The sequence below is a fragment of the Anser cygnoides genome, chromosome 3, assembly GCF_040182565.1.
Source record: "Anser cygnoides isolate HZ-2024a breed goose chromosome 3, Taihu_goose_T2T_genome, whole genome shotgun sequence".
In the NCBI taxonomy this organism is placed as follows: Eukaryota; Metazoa; Chordata; class Aves; order Anseriformes; family Anatidae; genus Anser; species Anser cygnoides.
Window position 1 is genome coordinate 34,576,653 of NC_089875.1, and position 17,921 is coordinate 34,594,573.

Consider the following 17,921-nt stretch of genomic DNA (forward strand, 5'->3'; position numbering starts at 1 on the left):
GGAGTGGGCAGGAAGGGGTGAGTTTCCGTAGGCGTCTGCACAGGGAAGAGTTTCTTTCTCTCCCTGCTCCGGGGAAGGCTCCTCGGTGGAGGAGAAGAGGCAACATCACCTGCTCCCGCAGCCCAGCATCCTCGCCCCTGATGTCCAGCTGCCTCCAAGGCACAGGTTGCAAACGCTGGAGGAAAGGCAAGCGCTTCCAGCTGGCGCTGACAGGTAATTCTTCCGTCTCGCTGGGAGCGGTGGTGCTGCCTCGGGAGGACATCACGGGAGGGAGGCTGCGGCTGGCACGTGCCGAGGGGAGAGGCACAGAGGCACCGTGGTGATGGGGCATTCCCAGTCCCACTCCGGGTCCCTGCTTTGTGGGGTTTCCTTCACCGGAGGGAAAATCACTGGAGGGACTCTTATGGCTAGGAAAAAATCCTTCCTAATTCTGACCCAGCAGCTGTTCCATGTGAGACGCCCCTAGGGATGGCATGGCAGGGATCAGAGCGTAGCAGAGCCGGGTCTAAGCCAAGAGCAGGAATCCCCTTCTCAGCCCCCGTATCTTGGGTCTGCAAACAGAGCCGCTTAGCTCGAGTCATCTTGGGCAGCCCAGGGGCTGCCAGAGCAAGGCTTGGACTCGTGAGTTTGCTTAGGGATGGGACAGGAGTCCTTCAGTGCTGAGGAAGGAGCATGCCTAGGGTCCATGGTGCTTGGCGTGCCCTTCTGGTCCCTTCCCCCTCCTCTGCACCCACCTTTTCTATGCCCATCCCTCCCTGTCCGTGATACTCACACCGACAGGAACAACCCCCAAACCCCGTTTCCTCAAATGCACCCACTTCACCTCCTCCGAAGCCCCACCGTGGTTTCTCTCCCCTGCCCCAGCACTCAGGTCTCCAGCACTCCATTTGCCCTCCCCAGCCTTGGCTGCTCTCATTTCTTGTCACAGCTCTCGGCGGCCCGATCCCACCTCTGCCACACCGCTCCTCGTGCGGACACGGACGCTCGCGGGTATCAACACTCTCTGCAAACGTGCTCCCTCAAGCGTGCACACGGTGTCCAGAGGTTTTCCTCATACTCATTCAACCTCTCCGGTCCCTGGAGCTGTTATGTGGGGTGAGCAAGGCAGGAGGAGGCAGGAAGGACCAGGAAGCAAGGAACAGAGCTCCTGGCTGACAGGAGAGAGGCAGGGAGGAGGCCGTCGGGGCAAGAGGCACCCATGTTGGTGCTCCGTAGGGCGGCGTTGTCCAGACCTGCTGAAGATGGAGCAAGCAGGGGTCTGCAGCCAGAGCCAGTGACGAGCTGGGCTTTGCTGGGGCTCAAAGGGTCAGGGGGACTGGAGGAGGTGACAAGGGGGGAGCAGGGATGCGGTGGACTTTGTCCGATGTGGTGAGGAGGTGGGATTTGGCAGCATCCCCGTGAGTGCCAGGAGCGTGGGGTCGGTCTTGCTTCCTGGTGGGAATGGCAAACTGTGGGGGCTGGAGTGGGGTGGAAAAGGGCTGGCTGGAATCCGGTTAAAAGGACGGCTAGGACCTCCGAAGGTGGCAGAGTAATGCGGTCTTATCGAGTGGCAGAAAGGCCACGCAAGGTGAGGAGGGGCGCGGGCAGCTGTCCTTCCCAAAGCTTTGGCGGCCCTCTGCCTGGGTTTGTCTTAGCGTTGGGGCATTGGTGACCACGGCTTGCGAGCGGCAGCAGAAGGGGGGACGGCTCTTGTTTGTTGGGGTGGCTGCCCCGAGCTGCCCCGCGCCCTGGAAACGGAGCTGCACCCAAGGGCCTTGGGGCAGGCGGGGAAGGCCTCGGGGGGGGACATCTTCGCTCCTCCTGGGTCATCGGCTCCCTCTGAGGGGCTGGGCGCCGAGGCCTGGCCTGTGGGGCGACCCCTCCGTGCGTCCGTGGGGCTGCGCGTGGGGGGTTTGTGAGGCGTGGGGGGTTCGTGGGGCGCGTGTGGGGTGTGTGTGGGGTGTGCGTGTGGGGCGAGTGGGGTGTGTGGGGTGCGTGTGGGGTGTGTGGGGTGAGTGGGGTGCGTGTGGGGTGTGTGGGGTGTGTGGGGTGTGTGGGGTGTGTGGGGTGTGTGGGGTGTGTGGGGTGCGTGTGGTGGGCGTCCCGCGTGTGGGGTGTGTGGGGTTTGTGAGGCGTGGGGGGTTCGTGGGGTGCGTGTGGGGTGTGTGGGGTGCGTGTGGGGTGTGTGGGGTGTGTGGGGTTCGTGGGGTGCGTGTGGGGTGTGTGGGGTGCGTGTGGTGGGCGTCCCGCGTGTGGCCGCCCCCGGCGGCGGCAGCAGCAGGGCAGGGGTGAGCGGGCCGGGGCGGGGGGGTGTGGGGGGGCCGCCTGCGGTTTGGGGCTGCGGGAGGCGGGCTGTCCCGGGGAGGGAGCGGGGATGTGCAGGCACACGCAGCCGCTGGCAGGCGGCCGGGGCGCACGGCGGCGGCGGCGGCGGCGGGCGGAGCGGCACACGCGGCAGCTCCCTCCGCAGCCCCGCGCCTCCCCAGCCCCGCCGCCGCCGCCGCCGCCGCCGCCGCCGCCGCCGCCGAGCCGGGCATGGCCGCCCCCCGCCGCCGCCGCCGCGCCCCGCGATAGCCGCCGCCGAGCCGAGGTGAGCAGCCCGGGGAGGGGGGCACCGGCAGCGCCTCGACCCCCCGGTACCGCCCCGGGAACGGCGGGGCCCGGGCGGTGAGAGCTCCCCCCCCACCCCCCCCTCCCCTCTACCCCAAAAATGTGCCCCCCTAGGCGGCTGCGGGGGGAGCGGGGGGAGCGGGCACCCCCCGCCCGGAGGGTGCGGGGGGGTCTGGGGGGTCCCGAAGCTGCTGGGGGGGGGCAGGAGGGGAGAGCCGTGGCGGTGCGGCATCCCCCGGTGCATCCTCCCGTGCCCCCGGTAGCCGCGGTTTGGGAGAGCGGAACGAAGAGCCCCCGTCCTGGCGTTGTCCCTGTGCCCCCCACAGCCACACGGAGGTCCCTGGTGACCCCCGAGGGGTGTCTGCAATAGCCCCCGGGGGGGGGACACTAATAGCCCGCAGCCCCCAGCCGTAAGGGAGGAATGGGGAGCATCCCTGCGCCCCGAGGCCGGGCCCGCTCACACCCCCGTGGGGCTCCCGGCTGCCCCCCAGGGTGCCCCCAGCACCCTGCCCGTGGGGCAGCATCGCCCGGAGGCCGGGGTGCGGCGATGGGGAGCCGCGGGGAAGGGACCTTAGCGATGACGTGTGGCCGAGGCTGAGCTCCCACCGGCCCTGAGGGAATGGGCTCCCAACTGCTCGGCCATCAGCCCTAAATTATTTTATAAGTTTCCTAGGCGTTCCTTCGCCCTCCCCTGAAATGCAGCAGCTGTTCGCCGCTGCCCGGCATTTTGGGGCAGGGAGCGAAGGACGGTCCTGGGGCAAGGGGAGCGTGCGGAGGGGGGATGCGGCGATCCCTGCTGGGATTTGGCTGGGGCAGTGACGATTAAATCCCCCAGCCCCCCTGAAAATGCCGCGTCCTTTGTGGGTGGTGGTTTGTCTGCCGGCGAGATGCTTTGAGCAACATCGCTGCTTCAGGTTCGGCGGGCTGTTTTGTCTGGTCCAGGCGGGTCAAGCCGCTAGCGGGGACCCCGACACCTCTTCCTGCGATGGATGTGTATGCGCGGGCATGGGGGGGGACATCTCTCCGAATCCGAGTAGTCTCTCGTGTAGCAATCGACCCGACACAACCTCCCCTCGCTTCGGAGTAAGGCTGAGAGTGGCATGGCCCCTGCCCATCACACCCACGCAGCTGGATGGAGCCTGCTCTGTACCTGCACCGCGCTCCTCGCAGAACGCTTTAACCCCTCCCATCTCATTATAGTAATATCCTTATGATATCACCCTAGAATTTCCTGCCCTTAACAACCCCAGAAGGCTGGGAGGGAGTGAAGCGTTTTTGGAAAGTATTTAACGCTACTTGGAGGGCAGGAGGCGGCCGGGAAATAAACGGGTGCGGGAGCGCTGTGCTCACGGGGCTCTCTGCAGGATGGCCGAGGGAAAGGACTGCGCCCAGCGAGGGTGCGTGCTCGCCTCCGCTGCTCGGGGCTCCAGCCCCGGTGCTATTTGCTGCCCTCTCGTCGACTAGATTTACCCGGGGCCCCCTGCGTCTAATTGAGACAGAAGGAGCTTCGCGTCTTAGCCGTCGGCTTATCGGGTTTTTCTCGCTGCAGCCCAGCAAGCAGGCAGCAAGTCTTTGAAAAGCAGCCCAGGCTCCGTAGAAAGACTCGGCCCATCTATCCCTTTGAACGCGCATGGGAGGATGGGTGCAGAGCAGGGACCTTGCCTAACAAGATGCCCACGTCCCCCTGATCCAGAGAGGGGAGGTGAAGGTCCCCGCAGCTGCGCGGGGGTGCTGGAGGCTTCTGCTCCCCTGAGAAGAGCGGTGCAGCAGCCTCAGCGGCTGTGCGCTCAGCGCTGGGTATATGCCTTCTGTTCTCCCACACACGCATGTTAAAAGGCTTTTTGGTTCTTAGCGCTCCACCGTTGCCTTAGAGGAAGGAGCCTGGAAGGACAGAGAGGAGTGCGGTGACAAGTCCATACAAAACTGGATGTTTCAGCTCAAAACTCCCAGGTAGTGGAGAGGAAGGGATGCGTGAAGCGAGGCTGCGGCGTGAGCCAGGGGACTTCCCTGAGCTTGCTCTTCTGACCTCTGTAGGTGTTCATCTCGGTGGGGCCACGCTGACCATGCTCAGGAGCTTCTGTCTCCAGCTCATGTCCTTGCTTTGGATCCTCTTGGCGCATCACCAGCTCGCCCAAGGTGAGTCTCTGGGTCCGTCTCTCTTCTGTCCGTCTTTCCAAACCTGTCCTTGGCATGGCTGAAGTCGCCTCAGTTCACCATGCAAACTAGACCTGGGAGACCAGAAAATGACCTGGAAGACCAGAAAATGCTGCTCGGTCATCCAGCTCCTGGGGGGTGACTGGTGGCCACTGCAGGGCCCCCGCTCTCTGCCCGTGGGGGTGGCAGTGGCTGAGCAGGCTGGCGGTGAGGCTCCGCCGCTCCACCTCTCACGGGCACTGATGGGCCCGTTTGGAGAGGCAGGGTGAGGGGGAGAGAAGATCCCGAACCCGAGTGGCTTCATCCTGGATCCCGTGAGGCAAAATCCCCTCCTGAAGATTATTCTGTCCTCCCCCAGCTCTGGATAAGTGCTGAGTTCCCAAAGCCATCTGCCAGGAGGGAGGTGGTGGCCGCAGGCGGGAGGGACGGCGATGCCCAGGCCTGGGCTGAGCCGTCCCTGGACGCTGCTGGCTTGGTTTGAGAGGCTCTTGCCTCGTGTACGGAGAGGCTCGGTCAGGGGAGGGCGGCCATCTCCTGAACCTGGGCTCCTGCAGAAACCTCTGAGCAGGTGACAGGGGAGAGGGGAAGGTGGAGATGAAAGCGGACACGGGGCAGGAGGGAGCAGGCCGGTGCTGGGTAGCAGGTGAGACACGGCACGGCCAGGCCACGGCTCAGTTACAGCTTCTTTACAGCAGCCTTTAAATAAATAAGCAGAACTGGATACCGGCACTAGCAGAACTTAACCTCTGTCCCCTGTCCCCTGCCTTGCAGGTGATGACTGCAGCGAGCGCTGCAACCTGGCCCACGGCTGCTGCGACCAGGATGGGAAGTGCAGGTACGTCCCTGGGCCCCCGCCCCGGCTGCTCCCCCTCCCTCGATGCCTCCACCTTGGTAATGCCCCACTGAGATCACCCCGCTGCTCAGGGAAGCTTCTGCCCTTGTGGTTTTTCAGCTGACCACTCTCTTTCTAGGAAAGCAGAGGAGCTCGAGCCTCCTGCTCACTGCAGCCTATGGTACCCGAGGGCAGGGATGCTTGCAGCCCTCTCTCAGCTCACGGTTCTCCAAGTGGGAGTGCATTTGCCCAGACTCTATCAGGTGCAGGGTACCACCTCCATTCCTGTCAAAAATCCTCTGATTAATATTTTATTTTGTTACCATGTTCCCGATCTCTTCAAAACAACCCATAGCGCCAGTAGCCAGTCTCAGTGGGGAACAAGCAGCCTCAGGCTGGCCTGCTGAAGCTGCAGTCACCACGCATCTCACTAAAACGAGCCCAGCCATGAAAATTAATCCCTTTGCTTACTGTAGAGACTGCATTGTTTTCCTTAGGTTTAACTTTGTGCTGTTCTGCTTATAGCTTTTTTAGTGTCTGGTACCACCTCCACTCAGCGCTGCTTCCAAAGAGATGCCCTCTTTTTCTTATCTCACTGCTTGCTTTCCCCCTTGGAGCTGGCAGGGTGAGGGAAAGCCACTGGGGCACCACAGCTTTGCTTTGCTGACAGCCACGGCCACCTCACTGCCCATCTGGGGCCAGAGGGCTTGTTGTGTCCTGCAGGGCTTGGTTGTCCCATCACGCTGCCCCCATAAGCCCGTTGGTCAGTGTATTCCACACACCAGCCACGTGTCTTGCACCTGGGTTACTGCCCACTTCAGATGAAAAATGATGGAAATTATAATGCAAAGGGATGCAGCGAAGCATGGGGTTCTTGGGGACCTCTTGTCCCATTCCCTACGGGTTTTGGTGTTGCGGACGGGTCTTTTCTCTACCCCTTTGGCCGTGTGAAGGGGGATGCACAGGGGTTTCGTAGCAGAGCAGCTGCCTGGAGGAGAGCAGCAGGATGCTGGCACCCCGAGCCGGGCTGCTGAGCTGTGCTGCTGCCCCCTGCCCTGCCATCCTGCGTCTCCGTGAAGACGAGGTGCCGATAGCCTGCGTGTCGTGACGCTGCCCTGCCCTGTCCCCCAGGTGCGATCCAGGCTGGGAGGGCGAGTACTGCGAGGAGTGCGTGCGCATGCCGGGGTGCCTGCACGGGACCTGCCACCAGCCCTGGCAGTGCATCTGTCACAGCGGCTGGGCCGGCAAGTTCTGCGACAAAGGTGAGTCCCGGGCTGGATGCGACACTGGTAGGTGGCACCGCAGGGGACAGAGGGGCTTCACCCGAGCTCATCCCCTGTGCTGCGCGTTGGCTGAAGGGCTGTGGTTGAAGCCCAGCACACCCTGCACGGACGGGAGGGACGGCACAGCTGGCAGCCACCCAGACGATGCTGGCCTGGGCTGCCCAGGAGATGGGATGTCCCGACGTCCCCTGGCTGTCCCTGTCAGCACGGTGAGAGCTGCATGACGCGGGCCAGCCTCCGGAAACGCAGCGGATGAACTCCCTGCCTTTCCCACGCCACGGCTGGGCTTGGGCAGCACCTCCAGCTTCCCCCGGGCTTCCTGCTGTGGACAAGTCCCTTCATCCGGCCCCATGGCCTCTGTGCCACTGCTGCGGGTCTGTGCCCGCCAGCCAGCTGACACCCATGGCACAGTTTGCAGGGCGACGAGGAGTCTTCTTGCTTTCTCTGCACCCCAAGCTGGGTGCTTTGCAGGCTGCACTTCTGTTGCTGCCGGTGCCTGTTGGAAGGGAGGAGGGAGAAACTGCGGCCAGTCCCCATCCCGCTGGGCCTGACAGGGTGTGGGAGCTGAACTTGGCCGCGCTGACCCCATTTCTCGCTCATTCCACCTTTTCCTTTCCCCTCAGACATACACATCTGCGAACACCAGTCCCCGTGCCAGAACGGGGCTCAGTGCGTCTACGACCGAGACGGGGACTACTCCTGCCTGTGTCCAGAGGGCTTCCACGGGAAGGACTGTGAGATGAAGGCAGGGCCGTGCGAGAAGGCAGGGTGAGACACAGCAGCCGGGGCGGCGAGATTACAGACAGCATTAGCTGTGGGTCACGCACTGCCGAGCAGCAGCCCAGCTTGGCTCATTATCCGTGGATTTCCATGTGCTAATGGAGTTAAGCCAAAACCATCGTTAGCTTTGGCTTAGCTTGGCACACTGTGGTCCCGCTGGGGCTGTGGTTTGAGCAAACTCCCATCCCCTGTCCTCTCTTTGGGAATGGCCAGCACCGTGCTGGCTCCATCAGCAGCAGCAGCATCAGCATTTCCCTCCTGAGGGCAGGGGGAACAGCTCTCTTGCCAGGGCCGTGACCTGTCCTTGCTCTCCCCACACAGGTCTCCGTGCAAGAACGGGGGGCAGTGTCAAGACGAAAACGGCTTTGCCAGCAACTTCACCTGCCGGTGCCTCGCCGGCTTCGTGGGGGCTCTCTGCGAGCACGACGTGGACGACTGCCTGATGCGCCCCTGTGCCAACGGTGCCACCTGCCACGACGGCATCAACCGCTTCTCCTGCCAGTGCCAGGTGGGCTTCGAGGGGCGTTTCTGCACCATCAACATCAACGACTGCGCCAGCCAGCCCTGCAAGAACGGGGCAAAGTGCTACGACCGCATCAACGACTATGACTGCTTGTGTCCTGACCGTTTCACCGGCAAAACCTGCGAGATCTCCGTCCCCGAGCCCACCTGGGCTGCCCCCTACCACCCTGCGAACCAGGAGAGCGGCGGGGCGATGCGGAGCACCACCAGCGAGACGCCCCCCGGGGTGACGCAGCCGGAGCCCGTCAGGACTGCGGTCACGGGGCGGCGCGTGGCCAACCACAGCGAGAAAGTGCCGGGGGGCGGGTTGTTGAAAATCTCTGTGAAGGAGGTGGTGACCCAGAGGGACTCCGGGCTGAGCGAAGCCCAGCTGGTGACGGTGCTGGTGTTCGGGGTGCTGACGGCGGTGCTGGTCCTCATCACCGTCCTGCTCATCCTGAGGAACTGGCAGAGGGGCCGTCAGAGGTCGAACTGGTGCCAAAGCCCTTCGCAGGCTGCCAGGAAGCTCCAAGACCAGGAGTGCCAGGTGGGCATGCTGAACACCGTCCTGATCGAGCCCAGGAAGACGACGGAGCTGTGAGCTGCGAGGACTCTGAGCCAGGCCCCGGCAGGTCGTCGTGCTGGCAGACCCCCTCGGACTGCGCCCCGGGCAGCTCTTCTGGTGCAAACCGGGGCAGCGAGCGCATCGACGAAACCCCACGGTGCTGGGCACGGCGCGACGTGTCCGAGCCATCTCCGCCCGGCCGGCACAGCCAGCGCCCGCGGGAATCGAGGCAGGGCCACGTGGGGCCAGCCCCACGAGGGAGCAGCGCCGGTACCGCTCCGACGTGAGCGCTCGGAGGAGGAGGACACGGCCGTCTCACAGACGTCTTCTGGCAGGCCCTTTGCAACTCCTCCCTGTGACTACTGGCAGTGGCTTTGCCCTGTTCCTGCTGGTGTTGGGGTGTTTCTTCTGGGGCCTTTGGGATGGTTGCGTCTGCTCAGGGCTTTCTGCCCCGGGATGGGACAGGGTCTCCCGGCGGTTTCTGGAGGCTGTCGTTTCAGGTGCCGTGTCCCTGAGGAGCGAGCAAACGCTCTCGCTCCGCGGCCTTGTGGTTCTGTGAGCCAGTTCGAAGAGACTCTGGAGATCACCTGGGGTCTCCTCCTGCTCTTTTCCTGCCGTGTGATGGATGCCCCTTCCTCTTGCTGTCAGCCTTGGCGTTACAAACGTGTTCCGTACCTTCCTCCTGATGATCCGTGGGGTCTTTTCCCCCCACTTACCGAGCCGTCCTTTCTGGCCTGGACGCAAACCACAAAGCTTCCCCAGCGCGCACTTCTGCTTCGCTGTTTGCTGACGGGGAGGAGCACAGCCTGCTCCCCTCCGGGGTCCTCAGGGCCTGGGCTGCTCCTTCTCACACGCCCCTGCAGGTGAAACTGGAGATGGACGAGGCTGGAGATGGGCTGTGGCTGGGTTAGGAGCAACACAAGATCCAGACCCTCGTTTCCCCTGCCAGCCACGCCAAGGCAGGCTGCCAGCGCTAACCTCAAACCAGCCACTGCAGTGCTTCTTGATACAAAGCAGGCCACGCTCCCGGCCGTGGCTGTGACGCGCCCGGGACGACTGTAGGAAGCAGGCAGAGCGCTGCCTTCCCCACCGTTGCTAAAGCACAGCTGAGAGGCAGCAGATTGCCGTGGCACTTAGTCCGGGTACCAGGTCTGCTCTGCCTTTTCTGGTTTGGTGCGCAGCGATCAGCGCCTCCCTGCCAGGATTTTCTGCGCTGCCGCCTCATGGGAACCAGGGGTTAAGCAGTGGATCCCTTACAAACAAAGCAAAGCAAAACAAAACAAAATAAACCCTGCTACTGGCCTGCAGGGCTGCAGAGCTGAGCTCGAGGCGATGTGCAAAGAGAGTGGACAGAGGAGTGAACGCTCAGCCAGGAGGGAGGCCTGGGAGAAGGGACTGGGGCTTCATCAGAAAGATTATTTTTTTAATACATGGATGGATGATGTACCTTTATCAAATAAAACAAATACAAGCCCAGAAACAGCGTATCGGGGAATCGTAAAGTAATTTAGGTTGAAGGAACCTCTGGGCATCAATCTCCCGCCCTCAGCATATCCGATCAGATCAGATCGCTCAGCTTCCTCCTCTGCCCCGTTCTGAGTACCCCCATCGCTGCCTTCAGAAGTACGAACACAGGTTGTGGCACAGGGGTTGTTCTGCCCCATGCTCTGGCCCCAGCCACCACAAAATTTTCACTGCCTGGAAGCCCTTGGCTTCGCCGCCCTGGCACTGTGCTGCTGGGTGAGCTCCAGGGACCTTCCCAGGGTCTCTTTGACCTCGATGCCTCCAAAAATCGGAGGCTGCTTGGCTTGGGAAGCCAAGGTTACCGGGGTTATCAGGGTCACTGGGCAAAGGGGGGACCTGGGCTGCAGGGGGTGGGGGTGGCTCCTGCGGGCAGCCTTAGAGGAAGGAGAGGGGACCTGCCTCAGGACGGCACAGCAAAAGTGTGTACATGCTAGGTGCTGCCTCAGAGTGCTGGGGAGAAGGGGAAAACGCAAAAATGAGTCCAAGAACATTAATGGGAAGAGCAAATCGATCCTAAAACTGAAGGAAGCCATGTGTTTGTGCAGCTGGGAGCAGGGGAAGAGTCACTGCGAGTTCCCCTAGGAAAGATGGTCTTGCAATAAACTAATCTTAGAGGCCTTCAGCATAATCACATCCTGGCCCTTCAGGGGGAAGGTTTTCTCCTCTGTAAGCTGGGAGAAAGGGAAGCAAGGTTCCTGGGTGCAGCCTTGTGGGGTACTTGGAGCACTCAGTGTCCCGTGACAGTGCAAGGGAGCAGGCAGGGTTGTTCTTGTGCAAAGAGGGCACCACTCCCATAGCTCTCAAAGGATATCTGTGTCTGGGGGGCACAGGGGACGGACCCAAATAACAGAGCTCCACGAGGATGTTTCCACTTTATTTTGAACAGCACATGTGAGACTCAGACTAGGAGTCACTGATTCTTCAGCGAACAGAAAAGCCCTCTGAAATCTCAAAGGGAAGCCTTGGAGAGGAACAGTGCCCCACCAGCCAGGCTTGCATGGCCCTCAGCACCCGTTCCCATCTTTCCTACCAAAGGAAGGGCCGCCGTGCCCTGCTCCCGTCCCCGAGGACACACAGTTGCTGTCTGCAGGCAGGAACAACCCCTTCTCTCACCTCAGCAGCTCCCGGCCCTGCGGGGACAGAGCTGCTGGCTGAGGCTGGAGGAAAGCCAGCCACAGAGCCAGAGGGGCTGCCTGGGCCCAGCCCGGCGGGGAGGTCACTGCTGCCCGCTGCGCAGGAGGCGCTGGAACAAGGAGCCCTCCTTCTGGCTCAGGCTGCTGGGCGAGTCCAGCTCTGCCGCTCTCCCGGCCTGCATCACCAGCACGCGGTCCGAGTCCAAGACGGTGTTGAGCCTGCAGAACAGCCGAGGCCAGGACACACGTTAGGGAACCTGAGGAGAAACCCCACACGCTGCCTTGCCTGCTGGCAAGGGGTGGCCCGAGACCGGGATCTCCTTGTTGCTGGCCCCGGGGAGGATGGACGGGGCAGCAGTAATGTCTTTGCAAGGTCGCGCACTGTTTAGTAAGGAACTACAACCCTACAAAATCACAAGACAGGAGGCCAGGACACAGGATTTGGGCAGATTAAAGCACCAGGTGGTTCAGGACTCTGTTTCATTCCCAAAAAAGTACCAGGCTGCAGCACTGGAAGTGACCTGGAGGGGCAAAGGACAAGTACTTGTCACTTCCAGCCCTAAATTTCACCCATCCAACGAATGGTTCACTCAAAGCTGAATAGTGTGGAAGAACCACGGGTACAAACCCCATCACCACCTCTCCCTCCTTACTGCTCTCCCATCTCCGTCCCAGTGGTAGAAAGGCTGGGGCCATCTTCAGCCCAGTCTTGCTGCTTTGCCTCCTGTCACTCCTTCCTCTGCTGCTGCTCCTCAATAATTGCTCCTCCATCAAAGAAGGCCTGCCCTCACCCCAAACACACACCGCAGCCCACGGTGTGCTTACATTTCTACTCCAGTTCTGCGTAACCTCCCTAGCAGGGGAGCCACGTTCCCACCACACCCTCCTGCCTCCCTCCCACCTAGCTCATTTAACGAGACCCACACGCTTCACTCGCAAAGCCCAGCTCGCCCTGCCCGTCACCCACCTCTCCCACTCCTGTGCAGCAGGGCACAAGCCCCCGCCACCTGCTTGTTCGACTTTTATTTCTGTGCTAACCTTTGTGCTGGGAAGCAGTTCCCTTTATAACACCCTACACACAATTGCACATCCCTCCTCCAAATTCTTCTCCGCTTGGCATCTGCGAGAATACTCTGGGCAGAGACCACTGCCTAATACTGACCCACCCCTTCTCAGTATCCACGGTATTTGCGTTTTGTCCTGCCTGTAACCATCTTCTGCCCCTACTCCTACATTAAATCTCTCCTCTGTGGAGCAAGCACTGCTGCCCTCTCCTGCCTGGGCGACGCCTAGCCGGCCAGCATCGGGTGCAGGCGGGGACCAAAGCTCAGGGATTCGGAAAGCGAAATTACCGTGTTCTGCCTCCTCTGGCCAGAAGCTGGCTGCAGCCCTTCGCCGCTGGCTGTCCTGCAGTGCCCTCTACTGAGCCAGAGACACCCGCTCCACCCGTGGGTCCAACTGCTCCCTCCTGTAGGACACTTCTCCACCGCGCCTTGCCCCGTCAGGCAGAACCACACGGCCTCGTGCGCTCCCTGCCCCCGGTAGGCAGCGCCCAGGGGAGCCCCCTGCCACATGCTGCGGTGGTGTTCTGCCCTTTGCCGTCCCCCAGTTTCTAGGTACAACGTTTTAACACCCAGTTGTTCCCAGCACCCAGGGGCTAATAAAGCGGAACGGGCACGCAGGCAAGTTCCGTCCTTTCACACTTGAAAAGCCCCATCACAGCTCAAGGTCCAGGCATGGCAGGCGTAACCACTGCTCCCTGTGAGGGAATGACACGGTGGCAGGATAAAGTTATGCGCCGAGTGCTGCTGCTTCCTCCCTACCTGTGAGCAATCGTCAGAACGGTTTTGTCAGCGAAGCGCTGGCGGATGGTTTGCTGCAGCAGCTGGTCCGTCCTCTGATCCACGCTGGCGGTGGCCTCATCAATGCACAACACCTGCCAGGGACAGAGAGCGAAGGGAGCTCCCACGCACCCTCTGGGAGACCCCAATCCCCGCCCGGGGACGGCCTGAGAAGGTAGCACAGGCCACCCGTCCCCTCCACACCCCACCTCTGGAGCTCCGTCCTGTCAGGCCAGCAGGGCTGTCAGCAGCTCCTCCACCCCTCGCTTGGGTGGCAGCAGGCACTCACCTTGGCCTGCGTCAGGAGGGCTCTTGCCAGACACACCAGCTGCCTCTGTCCCACTGACAGACTCTTTCCTCTCTCTCCCAGCTCGCTGTCCAATCCACCTGCAGGAGGCAAGCTCAGCGGCCACCCCACCAGGCTGTGCGTAGCCCCCACACGGCTCCCCCAGTCCGGGGCTTTCCCAGTGGCACTCAAAATCCCAATCCTGCTCAGGCCCAAGCCTCGGGAACTGGAGCTCCTCTGCTCAGAGGCAAACGACAGCTGGCACGGAGACGCACTGCTCTGCTAGAACAAGGGGACCGGCATCTCCCTCAGGCGTTCACTGAGGCCTGGCCTCACCAGCAGGATGGCCTCACCCAACCAATTCCCTGCTGCACGCCTGGCCTCTTTTCCTCAGCTCCCTGCCCAAGCTGAGGCCCTCTCCCCTCTCCCAGGAGCAGGGCTCACCAACCTCGTCACGCTGCGTTCAGACTCACCCATCTGGGTAACTGCGTCCCGCAGATGGCACTGCTCTAGCACCTCGTGAAGCTCAGCGTCCGTCCTTTTTCCCTGAGGGTCCAGGTTCTCCCGGATTGAACCACTGAACAAAAATGGATCCTGGGGGATGATGGCCAGCCTAGATCTGCAAGAAAGGAGAGCCGAGAGCTCATGGGGTGGGTTCTGCAGAAAACCGAAGTCCTATTTACTTTTTTTTCCTGGGGCAGTGTCTCTCCGCATAGTTTAGAGACACAGATACAGGGCATGGATCACACACTCCTCCTGGTTTCCTTAGCACAGCTCTACAGTGACAACAGAGCAACTCATAAGAAGCTGCCATGACAAGAGGGTGCATGGGCAGTAAACCCTTTCCTCCTCGTTCTTCCCTTTGGCATCCGACCACTGACAGTTCTCAGCTTCCTGACCCCCCTGGGCTGCCCCCTGCTCTGCTCAGACCCCCATACCTCAGCTCCTCCAAGCCCACCAGCCGGCTGTCAACACCATCCAGGAGAATCCGGCCTGCTTTCAGCTCCAGCATACGGAAAAGTGCCAAGAAAAGAGTGGATTTTCCAGATCCTGTGCGACCCACAATCCCCACCTTCTCTCCGGGGTACACGGTGAAGCTCACTCCGTCGAGTGCATTGGGCAGGCCTGCTCGGTAGGCCAGGACCACGTGCTGGAACTCCACAAGCCCCCTGCTTGGCCAGTCAGCAGCTACCTAAGGGGGGCACCAGAGTGAGACAGAGCGTGACTGTGACCCACTGTCACCTTCAGCCTCACCTTCACGCAGACCAAGCCCCATCCACCCCTTCGGACTGTTGCTTGGCTTTCGAAGAGACTCAAGGTGCAGACCAGTTCTGTTTCCAGCCCCCTTCTACGCCTGTTTTTCCCTCACAGCGTAGCCCTACCACCCATTTCTGCTCTTCTATCCTTCCTGTCATTCTAGCCTGCAACAACTCCTGCCTGAGGTTCGCCCCCCCCTTGGGATGCACTGGTAAAGGATAAATGATCAAAACGGATTCTGTAGGTGAGGGCCCTCCCTGCACGCTGGAACCTTCTCATCTCCACCTGGAGGCAAGTGCAGGGCACAGGGCCAGTCCCTGAGAACACATTTAAGCTTTTACCTGGACCACTTTATCCTGGGGCTCCACAGGGATGTCTGTAGTGTATTCCTCTGTCCGCTCCACACTCACCATCATGGTTTCTGTCGTAGTGAAGCTGGAAATGAGGCCTGAGAGAAGGTTTGTGACAGACAGCGCATACGAGAGCGCCAGGCCCACAAGTCCTGATAGGACAAAAACATAAACAAGAGCGTTAACGTCAGGGAAAGAGCTGGGACCTTGGTGGCAGGACAAAGAAACGGGAGAAGTCAGCGCTCTGGAGTCTGGGATCCAACTCTAGAAGGGGGACATGCAGAAGGAGGAACAGGAGCTGAAGGCAAAAAAGCAGAGTGGCAGGGAGTGGGAGCTCTGGATCCTACTCTGATAAAGGGAGATGCGCAGCTCTGGACTGGGAGAAGAGGAACCCCTGGGCTACAGCCCCAGGGTGGGGACAGAACAGTTCCTGGCAGCCTACCTGGATTTCCCAGATCCTTCTGGTGCTGGATGATGGCAATTCCTGCAATAGCAGTAACCACAGCGACCCCGATCATCTGCAGGCGGATGTCCAGCCACTGCATTGCTGTGTTGCTGGCAAAGAGGCAGCGCTGGTTCTGCTCCAGGTGCAGCTGATTCTCCAACTCAAACCTGGCAGGAGCACAACAGAGGTTCACAGCAGACTGTGCACCACTCAACCCCCATCCCTACTGCCCCAGAGCAGGGGCATTCCCACCACCCTGTAAGCAGCCCCACGTCAGGATGGCGCTGGTCTACAAAGCCAAAGTTTTGGCCCCCTGGGTGCTGTTCCCTTCCACTCACCTCTCTGCTGCCCGCATGGCTCTGATGCTGCTCAGTCCCGAGAGGGTCTCTGAGAAGTGAGTGTAAATGGGAGACAGGGTGAGACTGTAAAGGCGCTTGAGCTCCCGCGACGTGCGCCGATAATAGCGCTGGATAGAGAAGTAGAGGGCAGCCAGGGGGAGTAAGACCAGGCCAATCCAAGGCAGGCCATAGGTGATTATCACCAGCATGCCCAGGAGCCCGTACATGTTGGCCAGGAAGATGTTGAGGATAAATGGCAAGGTGTCATCCACGCAGTACAGGTCTGAGGAGAAGCGGTTCAGGATGCGGCCTGTTGGCGTGGTGTCAAAGAAGGTGACCGTGGCCTGGCAGCAAGGGAACGAGAAAGCAAGAGCTCATCAGCTAATGCCAGCAGAAAGCCATCTCTCACACTTTTACTCCCAACTATGAGAAGAATAGCAGGGCAGAACGACTTGCAGGAACCCCAGCCTGTCCTGGACTTTTTGACCATTACCTTTATAACCCTCTGGAGCAGTCGGTTGTGGATGACAATGGCAGCACGGATGGTGCCATAAGCAAAGAGGAAGGCCCGAAAAATGGTGAAGAGGGAGTTGGCTCCTGCAATGCTCCCGTAAACCATCAGGTAGAAATTCACATCTGCTGAACTGTTGGAAGGGACTGGGGCTGTGTCCAGAGCTTGAACAGGGGAGCTAGAACGGGGAAGGAGGAAGATTATCAATCTGCCAAGGTCCCTATGGCAGTACACTCAGGGCACCAGGACCCAAAAACAGACTCAAGGGGAAATCGGGATACTCCAGCCTGATACTCCTCCTCTGCTATGCTGAGACAAATGCTCTGATTACTATACAGCCAGGGGTCTTCTGTCAGCCTCAGGTTACAAGCCCTACAGGCACTTTATCAGTTCCCCCTCTGGCCAGAGATTTCAATTCTGTCTTTCTCAAAGCAGCTATATGGATCACCTGCAGTGGGGTGGTCTCCAGAAGGATATTCAAAAGCACAAGGGCAAAATGGGAGTGTTTTTGGTTTTGGCATTGCCTGCCCAGTGTTCACTTACACGAGCCCAACAGCGGAGAAGAGAAGCAGCTCTGCAGATGGCAGGGACGCTGAGCAGACCATCACAGAGGTATTTGCTGTCTTGGATATGCTGGAGATCCAATGTGAGAGCCACCAATCTGAGACATTTCTGGATGCTACAGAGAGAGATAGACTATAAAGAGGGATTCAGCCTTCAAGTCAGCAAATACAAAGCAGGAAACCTGGAAGGGAAGTAGGTGGGCAGCTTTTGTTTTTGTCTCACTGCCCAGTTTAGTCTTCCCTTGTGTTCACTCTGCACTGTTCCTAGTAAAGCACGAGCAAGGGAACTGCCACGAGCTGCAGCAGTGACAGGGCACTGCTAAAGGAGCACACATACAACTGCAGCAGCAAATGAGAGGCAAGAGCCAGTTCCCACGTATTCCCCCCTCCTGTCCCCACCATGCTACTTTAGTTTGTGGAAGAGAAAAGCGCTCTTCCTGGTGCAGAGAGAGCAATTAAATCCCCAGTCTCTTTCCTTCCCTGGACTCCACATAGCCAGGAAACAAGAGGAGAGGAACATCTAAAGAGAGATGCACTCCTGGGTCATTGCCTCACCTTGCATCAGGAGCAGTGAGAAGAGGATGGATAATGCCAAGCAGCTGCCCACTGCCAACCAATACGCCTTGTAGACCTGAAAAGCCACTGCCCCTTCTTTCTTCTCCTCCTCCTTGTGGAGAAGATGATTGTCCTGGGATGATTCTTCTGCCTCTGTCTCTATGTCCTCTTCTTGGCTTTGCTCATCAGGGGCTGTGGGGATAGAAGCAAAAGCAAAGGTCAGTGCAATGTAAGTACCTCCTGGAGCTGCTCCTTGCTGCACATGGAACAAATCTAGGCTATAAGGAAGACTTTTCTTCCATCCTCTCTCCCCTTTCAAGGTAGGTGCACCAATTCTGGCAGACTTTCATCCAGATCCGGACCACAAAGGAAAAAGAAGATTCAAACACTGCTCCAGACCAACACCTGATCATA

At 60.1% G+C, this 17,921-nt stretch overlaps 2 protein-coding genes across 15 annotated transcripts in view; one reads left to right on the top strand and one right to left on the bottom strand.

Moving 5' to 3' along the window:
• Positions 1–10,184, top strand: DLK2 (delta like non-canonical Notch ligand 2). 2 transcript variants are annotated; one of them, XM_066993870.1, is made up of 6 exons: positions 1–213; positions 4,624–4,725; positions 5,515–5,578; positions 6,707–6,837; positions 7,482–7,626; positions 7,960–10,184. In XM_066993870.1, exons 1-6 carry the CDS (start codon positions 141–143, stop codon positions 8,738–8,740), a joined length of 1,296 nt encoding a protein of 431 aa, XP_066849971.1. In that variant the 5' UTR covers positions 1–140; the 3' UTR covers positions 8,741–10,184. The 2 variants fall into 2 exon arrangements, with proteins under 2 accessions (XP_066849971.1, XP_013026453.2); XM_013170999.3 differs by lacking the exon at positions 1–213 and adding an exon at positions 4,512–4,539.
• ABCC10 (ATP binding cassette subfamily C member 10) overlaps positions 4,685–17,921 on the bottom strand; it is a 27,892-nt gene continuing 14,655 nt past the window's right edge. For 4 of the 13 annotated variants that reach the window (XM_066993859.1, XM_048080101.2, XM_048080102.2 and 1 more), the window contains exons 12-22: positions 17,508–17,699; positions 16,933–17,068; positions 16,372–16,567; positions 15,879–16,222; positions 15,538–15,707; positions 15,087–15,247; positions 14,427–14,680; positions 13,962–14,107; positions 13,492–13,589; positions 13,185–13,297; positions 11,082–11,580 (exon numbers count right to left, since the gene is read on the bottom strand). In XM_066993859.1, coding sequence (XP_066849960.1) covers positions 11,445–11,580; positions 13,185–13,297; positions 13,492–13,589; positions 13,962–14,107; positions 14,427–14,680; positions 15,087–15,247; positions 15,538–15,707; positions 15,879–16,222; positions 16,372–16,567; positions 16,933–17,068; positions 17,508–17,699 — 1,946 coding nt within the window. In that variant the 3' untranslated portion in view covers positions 11,082–11,444. The other 9 variants (XR_010830213.1, XM_066993862.1, XM_048080103.2 and 6 more) reach the window with 9 other exon arrangements.